Source organism: Pistacia vera, unplaced genomic scaffold, assembly GCF_008641045.1.
Source record: "Pistacia vera cultivar Batoury unplaced genomic scaffold, PisVer_v2 Contig1126, whole genome shotgun sequence".
NCBI lineage: Eukaryota > Viridiplantae > Streptophyta > Magnoliopsida > Sapindales > Anacardiaceae > Pistacia > Pistacia vera.
Genome location: NW_022195167.1, coordinates 176,635 through 194,309, shown reverse-complemented (window position 1 = coordinate 194,309; position 17,675 = coordinate 176,635). Strand labels below are relative to the sequence as shown.

The window sequence follows — 17,675 nt, the reverse complement described above, 5'->3', positions numbered from 1 at the left end:
CTCTCTCACTATTTTTTTAATGTTTTCATGGATTTGTTCATTTTCAAGGTGATTTTGATGTTTGTTTGGGGTGCACTGGTTGCTTGTGTTGGGTTAATATAATGTGTAGTTTGGAGGTTTTTGTTTGTTGCAGTTATGGTTTAAGGGTCCATTGGTAGCCGGAATCACATCGTGCTATTCCAAGCCTAGTGCGAACTGGACAGTGGTGGAGGCTATGGCGACGGCGGTGGGTAGAGAGGCAAAAGATGAAAGGGCAGCAGCGGAGGGGCTTGTTACAACTATGAACAAAATAGTCATCTGGCTAGGGATTGTCACCAAGGAGGCGGCGGCGGTGAATTTCATTTGAAGGTTTGATTTTTAAGGCTTATATACTGAATCTCCGGCATTTTCAACTTAAAATTTTTTCATTCGAGCTGGCATATTGCGTTTAAATTGATTATATGGTGCATTGCATTGGTTGTGTGGGAGAAATTAATAGAAAATGGAATTTATTGAGCAATAATATATAATTGTGGAAATATAGAGACAAAATTTCAGCATGTTTGTTAGTCTTTTTATTATGATTTACTGTAATCAAAATCATATTACTTGTTGAATCGATTGTTCTTGGATTCAGCTTTCATTCAATATTATTTATTTGATGATAATTTGTTTGTGATAAACATTAATTTGTTGTGTTTGCCCATTATCCTTAATGTTTACGGTTTAGTGTAAACATGGTCTGATATTAGCAATTACTACCTTGTGTCTCTATGAAGGAATTAGAAATTATCTGAATGAAACAGAGGGGGAAAAGGGCAAAATCAGCTATGGTGGAGCCAAAATCTAAGCTGCTTTTTATCATATGCATACAAGGGTATGTTACATTCTTTGGTGATTTGCCTAAAGTTTTTTGCTTTGTATTGTTTTGGGTTATGATATCTCATTATCATTTTATTCAGGCAAAATGACATGCACCCAAAAACCAGGAAGATCTTGTACAAACTAAGATTGACGAAAATCTTTAGTGGTGTCTTTGCCATGGCTAGTGAAGGCATATAAGAACAACTACAAAAGGTGGAGCCATATGTCACTTATGGGTAAGAGACAAACATTACCTTCCATTATTTTGTGATATGATCTGTTGGATGTTTAACGTGAGGATCAAACTACAAGCATTTGGTGCATCTTGTGAAACAGCATGACTTTTGTATGATAGGCACGTGGTTGGATGATGAATGTTGAAATCTAGAATAATCTAGAATTGTAACTTCTTTGAGGATGCATTATTTTATCACTTCATATATTCTATTATCCCTTAATTAAGTAATAAGAAGATAAGTGTGTTCTGTTGAAGGATACAACTATGATCAAGTTCTACAAATATAATTAATTCTTGAGAATCTTGGTTTATGTTTTTGATGTGGGAGTACTGCTGGTGTTGATGAATTAGTAGCTTTTATTCCTTCAACCAAACTGCTTATTGAGGAAACCATTTTGTTAGTTTATCATCTTTAGTTTCCCAATGCAAATAATTTGTAAGATGTTGCCCTGGTTTGAAGTAATGATTAACCCTTATGTGCCAAATACTCCTAGCTTTAAGTCAATGGAGATAGTTATAATGTTGGTTTTTCTTGGGTATTTTACTCAATATCGACTAGTTCCAACCTCCATGGGCTCACCTTTAACACCCAATAGTAGCTACTTTGTATTACCTTATAATTCCATTCTCTCTTAAGAATGTTACCATTTTATGCTTTTCCAAATTCTTTTAATGCTATAAACATTGTTCATATTGTATTGATGATATTTTTCCCTTTTTTTGTTTTTGTTTTTTTAACTCTTTGGGTTTTGGATGCCGCTAAGTCTCTTCCTCCAAGGGAGCTGCTGCATTCTTGCCTACTTATTCGTGTGTGCTAGGCGAGTATTACTGTTTGGGCTGTAGATATTTCCATGTTGAAACCTTGGAGGCTTGGAAGAAGACTTTTCTCACCATTGACTAGAACCTTTTCTTAAGCTGTTTTTGCTGGGGAATTATTTACAGATTGTAGGTTACTGCTCCCTCCTTTTCTTCTTGTTTTGGTTGCGTATATAAGCAGGATTTTAGTAGTTATTGTGCATAATTTTTGGGTTCTGTGGGTGAATGGTTCTTTTGTGTATAGCATGTGCAGTTGACTTTTGTATACCAAAGTCTGACATTGTTTTTGTGTTGCTGGTAATTTTGTAGAGTCCTCTTGGAGGCTTGCTTGGTGGCTTTTTTAGAATGTAAATCCATTCCACCTTTTTTGTTTTCTTTGGCTTGGTTGCTTGGGCTTGTCCAAGGAACTTGACTTTGTAGGGGTCCTCTTTTTGGGACTCATTCTTTTATTCTTTATATAATTACCTTTTACCCAAAAAATATGCAAGAAGGGTTATGCAAAGATAGAAAAACAAAGTATATTGAGATGACAAAAAATATTTGTCACGGCTATATTATTTTGACAATAAAAAATTTGTCATGTAAAAATATTTGTATTAAAAATTATTTGTCATGCTATTAATTTTTTTACAAAATTATTTTCGTCACTATGTAATCTTTGACAAATAATATTATCATATAAACAAACATGTGACAAAATAAATGTTGTCACAATAAAGTCAATGACAAATAAATTTTAGTCACTATTAAAATTATGAGAAAATAATTTAGTCATTATTGTCATAATTTTGACAAAATCAATTTCGTTATCATATATTATATTCTCACCATAAAGCTTATCATTTGGTCTTTAAATGTAAATCAACTGTGACAAAATATCACTTATAGTGATAAAAATTGTCTTCTATTATTACAAATAATTTATCACAATAAACTAGTTTACATTGACAAATCATTATTGTCACAATAAATAATTAGGCTATGGTGACCAAACACTCTTTTGTCATCATACACTTAAGAGTACGAGCTTAATATGACCAACCTAGTGACCAATATAATTCCTCACATTAGTGAAATGGTCACAATTTTGATATTTATAGTGACAAATTATTTTGTTGCAAAAAGCCTAAATTCTTGTAGTGTATGCACGTAGTCTACTATGTCGTAAAAGACTGTTGCCAGTAATAACCTTAGCGAAGTACCTTGTATGCTAGAGATCTGCCTTCTACATGATTCCCACAAATGCCTTCGTGGATCTCCCTCAAGACATATTTTGCATCCTTGTGATTAGCACACCGCAAAGAGGGGTGAATTATACCCACGCTTATATAGTTTGTCATTGATGAGTGTGTATCGAGCCGACTTTGCTCGTAGTGTCTTGGCTTCACTTCTTCCTTCAAGCACTGTTCCATCTCTTAAGTAAGCAATTATCGCATCCATCAGTTGTATATTTGCCCTGTTACTAAGACTAACTTCGGGGACGCGAGGATGCTAGGACTTGTTAGAAACTTGACAGGAATGGAATAAATCGCTTCTTTGCTCATCGCCGAAGCAAGGTGAGCCAGAGAATTGGCTATTGAGTTCTTTTCTCTGGGAATCTATAGAACAGTGAAAATCTTGAACGGCTCAAGCTCAAATTGTACCTGCAAAAGATAAGACACCATTTTGTCATCATTTGCTTGATACTCCTCAAAAATCTGGTGGACCACGAGTTGAGAGTTGCTATAGATCTTTATGGATTTTGCCCCAATTTCTTTAGTGAGGCGGATCCCTCCAAGCATTACTTCATACTCTACCTCGTTGTTCGAGACAGTGAACCTGAATCTGACTGTAACTCGAATTGGGTTCCCTTCAGGGCTTTCGAGTAAGAGCCCAGTTCTTGCTCCCTTCTTATTTGAGGACCCATCTACATATAGAGTCTACTGCCATAGGCTGTCAAGCCTCGGTTTCTCTGGTTCGCTTGCTTTCGAGGTGTTTGCCCCTGGTAGGCTTACTTCTCCCTTAGGTTGATAGGAAAATTCAGAAATGAAGTCTGCTAAAGCTTGACCCTTTATTGCTGTCCTCGGGGCATACTTGATATCATGCTAACTCATCTCCATTGTCCACTGAATCAATCTACCCGATGCCTTGGGCTTCTGCATTATTTTTCTTAGTGGAAAGTTTGTCAACACCTGTATGGAGTGCACCTGGAAATAGGGGCTTAACTTTCGAGTGGCGATGACCAGTGCATAGGCGAGCTTCTCTATCTTGAGGTATCTTGTCTCAGTATCGAGCAACCTCTTGCTCACATAGTACACTGGCCATTGCACTCTACAGCCTCTTTGTGTACCAAATTGACTTTGATAGCAGACTTAGATACCGATAAATACAGAAGCAAAGGCTCACCCTGGATGGGCTTTGACAGCAAATAAGGCTGCCCTAAGTGCTTATTCAGTTCCTGGAATTCTCTCTCGCACTCCTCTGTCCATTTGAAACCCTTGTTTCCCTTCAGGGTTTTGTAAAAAGGTAAGCACCTGTCTGTAGCTCAAGAGACAAACCTACTAAGTGTGGCCACACTCTTTGTCAAGCTCTGAACCTGCTTTCAAAGGGTTGAGTCTCATTCTGTATTTTCTAAGTGTCGAACATTTCCCCTAAATGCTCAATGTGGCTTTTGGCGACCTTTGACTTGACGAGCATGTTGTCGATGTGCACCTCCATTGTCTTGCCAATTTTCTCGGCAAACGTTTCGTTCACCAAACGCTGATAGGTCACTCCAGTGTTCTTCAAGCCAAATGACATTACCCTGTAACAGTAAATCCCTCGGTCAGTAATGAATGAGGTGTGTTCTTTATCTAGTTGATAAATTGGGATTTGGTTATATCTCAAGTATGCATCCATGAAGCTTAGTAGTATGCTCCCAACTGTCGCATCTGCTACTTGGTCAATCCAGGGTAGCAAAAAGTTGTCTTTGGGACAGACGTTGTTCAGATCTGTGAAGTCGACGTGATTCAGCCACTTGCCATTTGACTTTTTCACCAAGATTGGGTTGGCGAGCTAGTCTAGGCAAGGTTTTAAAACCCGACCTGGGGGGTAACCCGGCCAAGCCACTAGGTCACGGGTTTTACGAGTCAAAAGGTTTGACCGACAAGTCAGACCATGACGTCATCATGCTGACGTCAGCAAAAAACAAAAAAACAAAATGCAGATTTTAATTTTAATGCGTTTTTTTTTTCTTCTCTACTGGTGTTGGTTTTGTCGAATAAAAATGGGGAAGGGAGAAAAGAAAAGTTGAAAAGGGTTACTTTTTATTTTTTAATATTTTACTGTAGCAAACCCGAGTTATACCGGTTGGACAGGTGGTTCGTTGGAACAAAACCGGTTCAACCACGGGTGGAAGCGGGTCATTTGCTATTTTTGGTTTTTAACATGAACCGACCCGATCTAGCCACAGCTTCCCGGTCGAACCGGTTCAACCGGTTAGGCCGGGCCAGGTTTTAAAACCATGAGTCCAAGTATTTCACTTCCTTGATGAAGTTGATGTTCAGAAGCTTGTCAACTTCATCTTTGAGCTCTTTGGACCGTTCTACATCCATAGATATTCTTTTTTGTCTAATTGGTCAAGCTGCGGGGTCGACATTTAATCTATGGCACATTACCTTGGGGCTAATCCCCACCATATCCGCATGTACCCAAGCGAACACGTCCAGGTTTTTCTTTAGGAACCCCACCAGATTGTTTGCCAGTTCATCGCCCAAACAGACGCCAATTTTTAGCACACGAGTTGGGTCTTCCTCGCTGACAGATTTTTCTCGTAGCTCTTTTGTTGGCCCTGCTACGGGCTCTTCTTTGTGGATGCAAGGATCTATGGTGTCTTCCAGAGGTCCGGGGTTTGGCTTGAACTCAAGGATGACTATGGTTCTCGAGAGCGGCCATTTTAATATAGCATGAATGACCCGGTCGTAACATTCTTGAGATTCTTTCTTGCAACTCTTGATCATTACGACCCACTTGGAGTTGGAAACCTCATTGCTTGACAACGTACTGAGGTGAACGCACTCAGATCATCCAGGATCGATCTTCCAAGAATGACATTGTAAATGGTCGGGCAGTCCACCACTAAGAATTATGCCATCACTGTCCTAATCTTGGGTTTCGCCCCTAGGGTCACGGGCAAGTCAATCGTTCCCTTGAGGACTAGGATATCCCCAGTGAATCCATAGAGCGGCGATGGACACACCCTAAAGTCTCGCTCTGTGAACCCTTTGGAAAGCTCACAAGAAAATGATGTTTGCTGCATTGCCATTATTGACCATCACCCTGAGTACTCAAGCATTGTCGATCCTTGCTGCGATCACGATTGCTCATGATTGTGGCGAGGAGATTTTTCATACTCATCCACTTGTCTAGGCTGCTTTGGCGACTTCTGTTCATAGGTCATTACTCGAGGGACCGAGTCTGTTTTTCCCTCTCGCGCATATCCTCTCGCACATATTGCTTGCGAGACTGCCTTGAGCTTTCCACAATGTCGGGACCCCCATAGATCATGCCTACTAGGACTTTATTGTTGGTCAGGGCTTGTCAGATCTGATTATTCTGCTCGCCTGTACTTTCGTGAGTTGGTGCCTCATTGACAAATTCTTTTAGGTGGCCCCTTTAGATCAAATTTTTGATGGCATCCTTTAGAGCCCAACACTCATTGGTGTTGTGCTCGATGTCCTAGTGATATTAGCAATATTTATGTCGGTCTCTTCTACCTAGACCCCCCTTATCCCTTCTGGAGCAGGCAGTCTCTTAGCCTCATGGGAGACTTCATACATATGAGCTATCTCTTGAGTGAGGGGGTGTATTTTGCATATCACGGAAAAGTTGCCTTTCCCCGTGATTTTATGTTTTTTGCCTCTTTTGAAACCTGTTCCGATCCTTGTCATTGCGGTCTTGGCCCGTTTATCTGCTGGGCAATCTTGTCACCTGTTTGGGGCTCTTCGTGGTGAGCTTTTGGCTAAGGCTGCTAGTGAGCTTTCCACTCACTGAAGCTTAGTAGCCATTTGATAAAATTTCACCAGGCTTACATGGTCTTTACTTTGGAGCTCTTTCCACACCTACATCTGCGGCTTGATAACCACAATTAGAAAAATCTGGATTGACTCTTCAAGTGCATCCACGACCTTTGCCTATTCATTCTGGAACCTCGTTAGATACGAGGTCAATGATTCGTCTATCTCCTAACAAATATTGCTCAGGTAGCTAAGCAGCATTGTGAACTATCTCCTTGCTTGGAGTTGCTATAGGTATAGTAAGGAGAACTGTTGCCAAGAACTAATCGAGTTCGCCGTGAGCCTCTTGTACCACCTATTGGCATCCCTTACCAAAGTGACCGAGAAGCAATGACATTTTGCCAAGTCATAGACCTGATGTAGCTCCATCAGGTCGTTGAAAGAGTCAAGGTGGTCTTTCCCATTTCCCCTCAAACTTGCTTTCTGGCGCCCTGAATTCTTGGGAAAGCGAGGCCTGACGAACTTCCTCTGTGAATGGAGAGCTTACTATCTCTCTTCCGCCACATTGTTCTGGTGGGCTCTTAGATCGTTGAACATTTTTTACACCTAATCTAAGTTTTCATTATGAGGGTTACTTTGGCTAGGTCTATTCAGCCTTACCTTGAGCAAGTGAGTTTGCAAGTCTATTGCTTGTGAGACCCCTTCATTGTGCACATTGACACGCGAAGTGAAGTCATAACGGCTCGGTTGGTAGGTATTATCATGCTCATCAGTGGGTTGCTCGCGGCATTGGTTATAACTGGAACATCAGTCATTGCCAGATTGGCGCACATGACTCATCTCACGAGCTTGCGAGGTATGAGTCTACCTTTAGTGTGGGTTAAAAGTGGCACGCTGACATTGAGGATATCGCCGAGTAGGTCAAGTATCCCTTTGGCGACCATTATCTTCATCCTCCCCTATGGGTTGTTTACCCGATCATCTCCCGGAGTTAGTTTGACCGCAAGACTCTCGTTCATGGGCGAAATGTGCCCGACAATGTTGAAATTGTCAACCATTCCTCGGTGCCGACAAACCAGATTAGTCACCTACTGAATTCCGACTTGTTGGGGTGACGTCGATGAAGCACGACTAGTCAAGGTCTTGAGGGGCTGGCTATTGATTTCTCAACTTAGCCACGTTTTGTTACACCACCTGTACAACCATTGTTCTGATCATCTCCACTAGTTGACCATTCTCGAAATTCGACGTCCCCGCTCCCTACTGGTTTATGGCCTGCTGCACCAGCGGCACTGGTGGTTGACACTCAGCGACGTCTTGATGCACCTCCTGGTGGGTGGTTTTCACGTTGTCATGGTTTCTGGTGGTTGTTTTTGATCTTGTATGAACCATTGTTGGCCTTGAGTGATCGAGTCACTAAGATTGTTTACCGGAAATTCTAAAATTCGGCAGAGGCTCTCCTTATAGCGCCAAAATGTTGATACAAGATTTTGTATTAACTAGAGCGATCCGATTGACCTTGATAGAATCAAAACGGATGTGTACGTGATTACGGATAACTAGCAATGTAACGAATTAAGAACAGTAAAGTAGATGACACAAAGAGTTTTTAAAATGGTTCGGCAAATTACACTCTTGAGCCTACATCCACTATCTTTGTATTTGCTATGAAAGCTTACAATAATGATCCTAGAGCAATTTGCTAACCCTTTTTCATCGTTGGAGGGGGTTTATATACAGATTTTGTACAAAGGAAAGAGCGAAAATAAAAGGATTACAATTAAGATTGAAATGCAACTCTAATATTCTCACGATTGAGCGTTGAGATTGCGCCAGGATTGCTATCGATCTGATCTCTTTCGAGATGTCCATGATCTGAAGTTATTTTTGAGCTGGTTGAACAATTGTAGAGATTGGTCGCGACTAGCGTATGCTGGGTCGAACAATCAATTAAGTCAAACTGATTCTAAATCGGACTATAGCCTTGCTGACATCCGACTTCTCCGAGTTTGATGGAAAAATCACACACAACACCTTATAAATAAATTTAATAAAAATATCTTTAATCAAACATATTTCTTAATATTTGGACAGACCTGAAATTCTATAAATAAATTTGGCACGATACAGACAATGCATAATGGTTCCTATGGTTTGAGTCGTTTGACAGGTATAGGAAACATTTTGGTTGTCGATCTAGTTGTCGATCTAGTTGTTCCTTATGTCTTGATCATTTCAATTTATAAACCCCTAGAAAGAATTAATCACAGTTGTTTATTTCTTCCTAAGATAAATTTACGACTTCTAAATTGAAACCTCGAAACAGTCATATGTTTACGTAAGTTCCATAGTTTGATGTTCTTCAAACTTGATTCCCTTGTCTTAGAGCTCTCAAAGTCTCATCAAAGCCTATCAAGAACCAAACAACTGCATGCTCTTATCACCAAATCCCACCTCTTACGTGACCCATTTTATGCTACCAAAATCACAAGACTCTATGCTCTGAACAATGACCTCTCATCTGCTCGTAACTTGTTCGACAAAACTCCACAACGAAGTGTCTTCCTTTGGAACTCTATTATTCGTGCTTACGCCAAAGCCAACCAACTTAATGATGCAATATCACTATTCAAAAACATGCTTAGAACTGAAATAAGACCCGATAACTTCACCTATGCGTGTATTATTCGCGCGTGTTCTGAGAGTTTTGATTTAGAAGGACTGAGACTTGTCCATGGAATGGTAGTTTCAGGATTAGGACTGGATTCTGTTACTAGTAGTGCACTTGTTACTGCCTATTCAAACCTAAGCCTTATTGATGATGCGAGCAAGGTTTTTATTGAGGTATCGGACCCGGATTTGATATTGTGTAATTCCATGATTTCTGGTTATGAATATTGTGGATTTTGGGATAAAAGCTTGCAGCTTTGGAATTGGATGCGCCGCGTAGGGAAAAAGCCAGATGGGTATACTTTGGTTGGGTTGATCTCGGGTTTAAGGGAATCGAGATTGTTACGTATAGGCCAAGGAATTCATGGATTTTGTTTGAAAAGTGGTTTTGATTCCAGTGATCATGTAGTTAGTGTACTTGTGAGCATGTATGCTAGATGTAAGTGCATGAATTCTGCATATAGTGTTTTTAGTAGTTTATTTCAGCCTGATTTAGTGACATGGTCTGCTTTGATTACGGGTTATTCTCAATATGGAGATTATGAAAAGGCATTGTACTATTTCAGGAAAATGCATATTGAAGGCAAGAAGGCAGATCCTGTTTTGATTGCCAGTGTGCTGGTTGCTGCTGCTCAATCAACAAATGTGTGGCCTGGTAGTGTGGTGCACGGTTATGTTATTCAGCGTGGTTTCGAATTTAGTGTTGTGGTTTCTTCTGCTCTCACAGACATGTATTCAAAATGTGGGTTTGTGGACTTGGGGATTCGTGTTTTTGAGACTATGCCAGAAAGGAATATTGTTACTTACAATACAGTAATTAGGGGTCTTGCTTTGCATGGATTTGCATCTCAGGCCTTCAAAATGTTTGAGGAGGTAATAGCTGAAGGATTAAAACCTGATGAATCTACTTTTGCTGCTCTCCTTTGTGCTTGCTGCCATTGTGGCCTTGTTAATAATGGCTTGGAAATATTCCGGCAGATGATGGAGGACTTTCGCATCCAAGCTAGAACTGAACATTATGTTTACATTGTGAAGCTTCTGGGGACAGTTGGAAATTTGGAAGAGGCATACAATTTTATCTTGTCCTTGCCAAAGCCAGTAGATTCTGGCATTTGGGGAGCACTATTATCATGCTGTGATGTTCATCAGAATTCAGAATTGGCAGAAATTGGAGCTCAGCTGCTCTTCAAAAATGACCCAAACAAAGGTGCTTATAGAGTGATGCTTTCTAACATATATGCTAGCAATGGGAGGTGGGATGATGTGAAGAAGTTGAGGGATTTAGTAGATGGTGGACTAAGAAAAGTACCTGGACTTAGCTGGATCGTTGGCACTAGTGATTGAATTTGGAAATGATGTATAAAATCCTCTTCACACCAACTCGTGGACAGGATCCTCACCGGAGAGGTAAAAAATTTGTAAAGCTTCCGTTGATTATACATGCACCACTGTAGTGATACATGGCAAAGGCTAGAGATGACTGCTATGTAACAACTCTGTTGAGATTGTTTTGTTGAAGAAATTTAATTTTTGTAATTTCTGAAGCAGTAACTTCATATTGACAATTAAATTCACACTCACTTGCAGCACTAGATATTAATCTGATTTTTAAGAATTACTGGAACTTGTGGAGAGAGCTGAGGGTAAAACCTTGTAGACAATTACTTTTCAGTCATAAATGGCCTACTACTTAAGAGTTTTGTCCGTACTGTATCCTTAATGTACTTAGTGTGTGATTGAACTCCAGCAATCCTTTGATTACAGAGAATGTGTTAGGCACAACTGTTAATAGGATTTGATCAAATATAAATTACAAATAATTAATTTGATTCTTTGAACCTGTAAGAATCTTAATATAAAGTCCCAGTTTGTGCTAAACCTAGCTTTTCCCACACAAATAACATAAAAGAGAATAGATCCACACTCACACACGCATATGTGCAAAGTCAAATCTCTAAAGTACAGAATGTGCCAGGTCAACATAACTTGATTCCTAAAACTTCTCTTCACCCCAACATATCTCCCTCCTCAGTGGGTGTGCATGGTGGTAATGGAAATGAATCTTGCAGATCAGACATAGGCATGTATGATATCTGTGGAATGTACCTGATCTTGTAATTTTCCTCTCCTCCACCAGGTTTCAACCTTTGTACTTGCTCATTAAGTAAAGGTATTAATGTCAGGTGCTTCAATGTGGTTACAAACTGCAGTCCTTCTGGGAGCATCCTCAGATTTAGACAGTTACGCAAGTGGAGATATTGCAATCTCGGTAGTGCTTCATCTTCTATCTCTGTCCATTCTTCCAGAACATGTGAACTAATGGTGAGAATCTCTAGCTTGGGGAATCCCCCAACCCTGCAGAATTCTTTCCCTAACTTTTTTCCATCATAAGCATGCCACAGGATTAATATTTTCAGATTAGGTAGGTCCTGAAGTAACAATGCTGGGTTTTCAGACAGATGAGAAAAACCTAATCTAAGCTTTGTGAGCCTTTCCATTGAGCTAAACCAACTTGGTATCCTTTCTAGACGTCCTTCGAGTTGAAGTTTCTCAAGAAGTGGTGGGGGCAAGAACGATTCCAAGAGGACAAGTGTTCCTTCAATGAAATGTTTTGCTTCTACAGACAGGCTCAGAAGGCTCTGCATCATCATAATAGAAGCAAAGAGGTCACCAACATTCTCTTCGGCCACATCCAGCACTCCCAATCTTCTGAGATGACTCAGGTTACTCAATTCTTGTGCAGTACCACTACCAGCATTTATACCTGTGAGGCTCAAAATATTTCTCAACCTCTCAATTCCTGGTGGTAGCTTCACTCCACCAACATTTAATCTCTTGTACATTTTGATGTGCCTCAATTGTACCAGGCTTAGGACCTCGTGTGGCAGTGCTGCAAGGTCCCCACAGTATTTGAGGTCCAAAGTTTGCAGGGCTCGTAAATTACCAAGGCTTGGTGGAAGCTCATTTATATCTGTGTGCTTTAAGCCAATATATGTCAGGTGTATCAGGTCTCCCACTTCATCTGGTAATCTCTTGATCTTTGTACGTTCTAGATCGAGGATCCGTAAAAATTTTGCCCCATTGAAATTTAACCAATTCCCATGGTCTCTAGAGAGATCTTGACTCCCCAAGAAGAACAAACCTCGAGGGCGGACATTTTTTAATTGGGGTGCAACTGTTGTCAGGTTTGAATAAACTGAAACATGGTGGGCAGTATGGGGAATTAAAGAATGTGCACCGGTAAATGCAGTAATGAAGTTTTCTTCCTCCATCTTGCAAAGAATGATTTCATGCCAATGAGGGTTGACAGTCAAATAAGCCCCCTCTCCTATGTGTTCATCCTTGACTTGGATTATTCCCTGGTTGATTAGTTCGCTGATGTTTTCTTGCGCTGTATCCTCCATTAATTGCCCTGGCTTTTCTTGTGCCAGGCCTTCGGCCACCATTAATCGAATCAGTTTCCCTTTGCTTATTCGGTGATTGATGGGGAAGATACAACAATACATCAAACAGGATTGAAGGTAATAAGGTAAGTCAGTATAATTCATCAGGACTTGAGAAGCAGCCGGTGATGCTGTCTGGCCTCCTATTTCATGAGAGCTTTCCTTGTTATCTTCCTCTTCAATGGTAATTGAATTTTTGGCTTCTGCTGTCTGGCTTCCTTCAGTTTCAGGAGAGTTTTCCTCGTTATCTTTCTCCTCTCCTCCAATGGCACTGGGTTTTCCTTGTGCTGATGTCTGACCTTCTTCTATCTCCTGAGGGTTATTTATATCAGATTCATTGTCTCCTTTGACAGTACTTGAATTTTTCAGTTCTTCCATTTTGTGGATAGTTCTGGCAAGACGAGATACTATTTCCTGCAATCCATTTGCGAAGCTCTTGGTCAACTCAGACCTATCAGACGACCTTTGCTGATCCATCTGAATGATGAATTCATCTATCAGATCATCTGCGTCTCGAATTATATCTCTCAGGACATTTATCCAACTAGAAGTGCTAGCATCGGCTTTTGCACTCCATAGTTCACCAGAAAACTTTAAGATATCCCCAAGTGTGGTTATTAGACACTCCATTTGATGTTCAAGTCCGTAGAAGATTTCGATTGTTTGTCGTAGTAGAGAATTCAATCTCTGTAGGAAGAACTTCACCAAAGCTTCTGCCATCTCTTTCAAATAAATGAGAAAAAACTGGGTATCCCAGAAGGAGATCTGAATTAGAATTTCTGCTATGATTTGCAGTGCTACTCATTCACCTTGTTAGTCTTTTTGGGCCTATTAATAAACGATTTCTTAGTGAACAGATGTGCAAAAAGACGGCAATATTGTACGTGGAATGGAAAATGACAAATGCTAAAGTGTTAAGCAGTCTATTTTGGTGACTGTATTATCGAAAATCCGAAGCATATCCCCAAAATAGGAGCTGTAAATATAGGTCTTGCAAGCATAAAAAAATGGAGTTTAATTGACCCAGTCAGTAGCTTGATATGTGAGGACGTGGGCTGTATAGAAAGTCAAGAATGAGTTGAAAGAAACCTTTCACTCACAACTTGCACTGCAAGAAACAAACATTCTTCAGTAACTTATTATCGTTATATATTGAGAGAGTTTAAAAATTTATATTTTAGAGCTCTTATGAATCTTATTATCGTTACGAAAATATGAAATTTAGCATGAATGATTTCATGGTTCAGGCAAAAGAATTGTGTTTTTCCCTTAAAAGATTTGAAATTTAAAAGCTTATAGAAAATTATGTTAGGGCCCTTTAAAATGCATAATCTCTTCAGCTATACAAATTTTAGAGTCTTAAGTTTTAGCTCCAGCGACTAAGCTTAAGAAAGAACACATCAAGTGTTAAACAAGCTTCCGAATTGTAACAGTGACCAAAACCCTAAACACAAAACCCTAAACACAAGAGAGATTGTAAGGTTGAGTGATTAGGCCTGAAGATGAGAAGCTAAACCCATTGTATGTTTGCTGTTCTTCGTAAATCTAGCAAAATCAATAATCTTCTTATGGACACGGTCATTTTAGGTGAACTGCTTAAAATCGTTTATATAATATGTTACGGTTATTTGTTTGCTTATTGATTGATTTTTTATTGTCATTTATATCTTTTTGATTCATTAAATCATTTCAAACAAAGTTTTAAAGATGTTTTTTTTATGTTCATCTATAAAGTATTCAAAAAAGTGTTAGGTGAACATAAGTACACAATAATGTAGGATTTCTCAATTTTGTGTTTGGATTTTTCCCATGTTCATGTGATTGTGATTGTGCATTTGTGCTTGGTGTATCACTTTTTTTTTCTCGCTTCTTACAGTGCATTATATAGGCCCATTGATAATCAGGCCTATCATTTTGAGGCTCAAATCATTGTTTATAGGCCCAACCAGATCTCTGGAAAATATATCAGCAACTTTTCATAAATGCCTGCAGTAAGTGGAGTGCGATCATATATATAAACAATTAAACTGCGCATGTACTTGTCTGTGATATAAATTTACTGAGGCTCCTATATGCTTAGGTCAGAGACCGATCTATATAGACTTTACTTTCACTCTAAACAACATTCTGAAAAGGCGTAATCTTGTTGTGTATATATAGCCTGAAAAATGTGATTCTTTTTCAGTTTTTCTTGCTTGAGAGTCAGAATAATAGGGAGATACATAAGAAGTAGCACGTTGCCTACTTAAAAGAGTAGCTTATTGGGTCTTCAATTATGGTATTGAACACTCAGAACATCCCATATGGCTGATTTTTCAAATGCGCATGAGCTTATTTTGTTCGTTCATATCCAGAAATACATAAAAAATAGAGAATCCATGACCCTCACTACCACATTGAAGTAGTTAAATTAAAACTAATATAATATACAGTGAACATTAATTGAGAAATCAGGTATGAACCAATAATCGCATGTCTAATGATTAGGGCCATTCTTATTTTAAAATTATCAACTTTTTTGCTTGCATCTCGGCTACTTTTGATCCCATACACTGCAACTGCAAGGTGACCCACATCAAAGCCAGTGGGCGTGTAACTCTCTCTCGACTCTCCTCAAACAAATTAAAGAAGAAGCAGTGAAAGTGAGATTTAGATTAAGTAAATAAGGTGGAGCCGGCAGGACATGATTGCAATTTGGGGGTCTTAATCCTTAATTAGAATAAAAACAATATTGTAATAAGCAAAATACAGACACAGTCTCCCCGTAAGGTTGAAGAAAATGTCAATCATTACCTTTCTTAAATCATAATCTCATACGGAGACGGGCCCCATAATTACAAGCAGTCGGTGCATTCAAGAGATAAGAGCAACAAATTAAGACAAACAGAAGCTAATTTGTTTTTTCTCCCATTCCAATGAAATTTTCAAGTTCATTTATATATTATAATATATTTCATTGTAACTATCTACAGTTTAAGGTAAAGATCGAGGCTTCATATATTTGGCTACTTAACTTAGATGGGGACTGGACTCTATTCATATACCAGGATCAGTTGTTCTTTTACATCCTTTGTGGAGATGACAGTTTGTACAGACACTTAAATAGTATTCGGTGAATTCCCAAATTTCTACTCTCTTTTAATGGGAATTACTAGTACACTTACATATACATATAGAAGGAGAAAGAATTAATGTCTCTAGCTGTTTTTGAAGGACAAAAATTCAACATGAAAACATGGGCATTGAAATTAGAGATAAACCCTTATCCTGGGGGAACGAGAGAGAGTAGAGGACAGGCTTAGACTGAGTGAGAGTGAGAGTGAGAGTGAGAGTGAGGGGCCATGGCAATTGCCAAAGACCAAACGTTCAAACATGATGGTGACTCAGTGATAGAGACTAAGACTCGCAACAAATACGACAACTCTACTTACTTCTCAATACCCCACTTACTGCCAACTCTACTTCCCTATATCTTTTACTTTGTCTCTAGGTACGCTCTTTTTTCTTTCTTATTTCAATCATATTTTCTCNTTTAAGGTAAAGATCGAGGCTTCATATATTTGGCTACTTAACTTAGATGGGGACTGGACTCTATTCATATACCAGGATCAGTTGTTCTTTTACATCCTTTGTGGAGATGACAGTTTGTACAGACACTTAAATAGTATTCGGTGAATTCCCAAATTTCTACTCTCTTTTAATGGGAATTACTAGTACACTTACATATACATATAGAAGGAGAAAGAATTAATGTCTCTAGCTGTTTTTGAAGGACAAAAATTCAACATGAAAACATGGGCATTGAAATTAGAGATAAACCCTTATCCTGGGGGAACGAGAGAGAGTAGAGGACAGGCTTAGACTGAGTGAGAGTGAGAGTGAGAGTGAGAGTGAGGGGCCATGGCAATTGCCAAAGACCAAACGTTCAAACATGATGGTGACTCAGTGATAGAGACTAAGACTCGCAACAAATACGACAACTCTACTTACTTCTCAATACCCCACTTACTGCCAACTCTACTTCCCTATATCTTTTACTTTGTCTCTAGGTACGCTCTTTTTTCTTTCTTATTTCAATCATATTTTCTCACTTTATTAGTAACAGTATTTTAAATGCATAATTTACTTCAATATCTTGTTTATTTGGAGTGGATTCCATGTTCTACTTGCATTATTCAGATTGTGTGAGAGAAGAATAAGTTTTTTCTTGGTTTAGTGAGGCAATGAGGTTTTCATTCTAATCATGAAATTTATTTTTATTTTTATTTTTTTAATGATCGAGATGTTCAAATCAGTTTACGTGTGTCTTAACTAATCTTTTAAAATTCTGAGATTATCAATCGGATATAAGTTTTAATAATCACCCTTATTAATAACTGTAAACACTCAAATTTGAAAGATCATGTTAGATTCGCTCTTTCATCTAATCATGAAAGTTGATTAGTAAAATTAATCTCTTAATTTCATAATGAGATAGAGATGCAACTTTACCAAATTACTACTATTAACTTCCATCATAACCTATAGTTGAGAGTTGAGACACTAGATTTGAAATTCTCCAGAAATACTTTACTATTCTACATGTCACATCATGTTGTCACCTCAATCACTGTTCAATCACCAAATAATTTTATCTCCCCTTGATTGAAAACCTTCCAACCATCGACCCTGGTACTCCACGTCTCCACCATT

General features: G+C 38.9%; 2 protein-coding genes across 3 annotated transcripts; one reads left to right on the top strand and one right to left on the bottom strand.

Moving 5' to 3' along the window:
- The first annotated feature begins 9,225 nt into the window (after positions 1–9,225).
- Positions 9,226–11,841, top strand: LOC116142222 (putative pentatricopeptide repeat-containing protein At1g64310). Of its 2 annotated transcripts, none has more exons than XM_031427666.1 (2): positions 9,226–10,947; positions 11,724–11,841. In XM_031427666.1, exon 1 carries the CDS (start codon positions 9,226–9,228, stop codon positions 10,882–10,884), a length of 1,659 nt encoding a protein of 552 aa, XP_031283526.1. In that variant the 3' UTR covers positions 10,885–10,947; positions 11,724–11,841. The 2 variants fall into 2 exon arrangements, with proteins under 2 accessions (XP_031283526.1, XP_031283520.1); XM_031427660.1 differs by having other exon boundaries at positions 11,678–11,808.
- Positions 11,255–13,722, bottom strand: LOC116142208 (disease resistance protein RPM1-like). Its single transcript, XM_031427652.1, has one exon. It carries the CDS (start codon positions 13,701–13,703, stop codon positions 11,547–11,549), a length of 2,157 nt encoding a protein of 718 aa, XP_031283512.1. The 5' UTR covers positions 13,704–13,722; the 3' UTR covers positions 11,255–11,546.
- Positions 13,723–17,675: the final 3,953 nt, after the last annotated feature.

What these genes read in the sequence shown, in the direction of transcription:
- LOC116142222 (XM_031427666.1), top strand. Translation starts at nt 9,226, where the DNA reads ATGTTCTTCAAACTTGATTCCCTTGTCTTAGAGCTCTCAAAGTCTCAT.
- LOC116142208 (XM_031427652.1), bottom strand. Translation starts at nt 13,703, where the DNA reads ATGGCAGAAGCTTTGGTGAAGTTCTTCCTACAGAGATTGAATTCTCTA.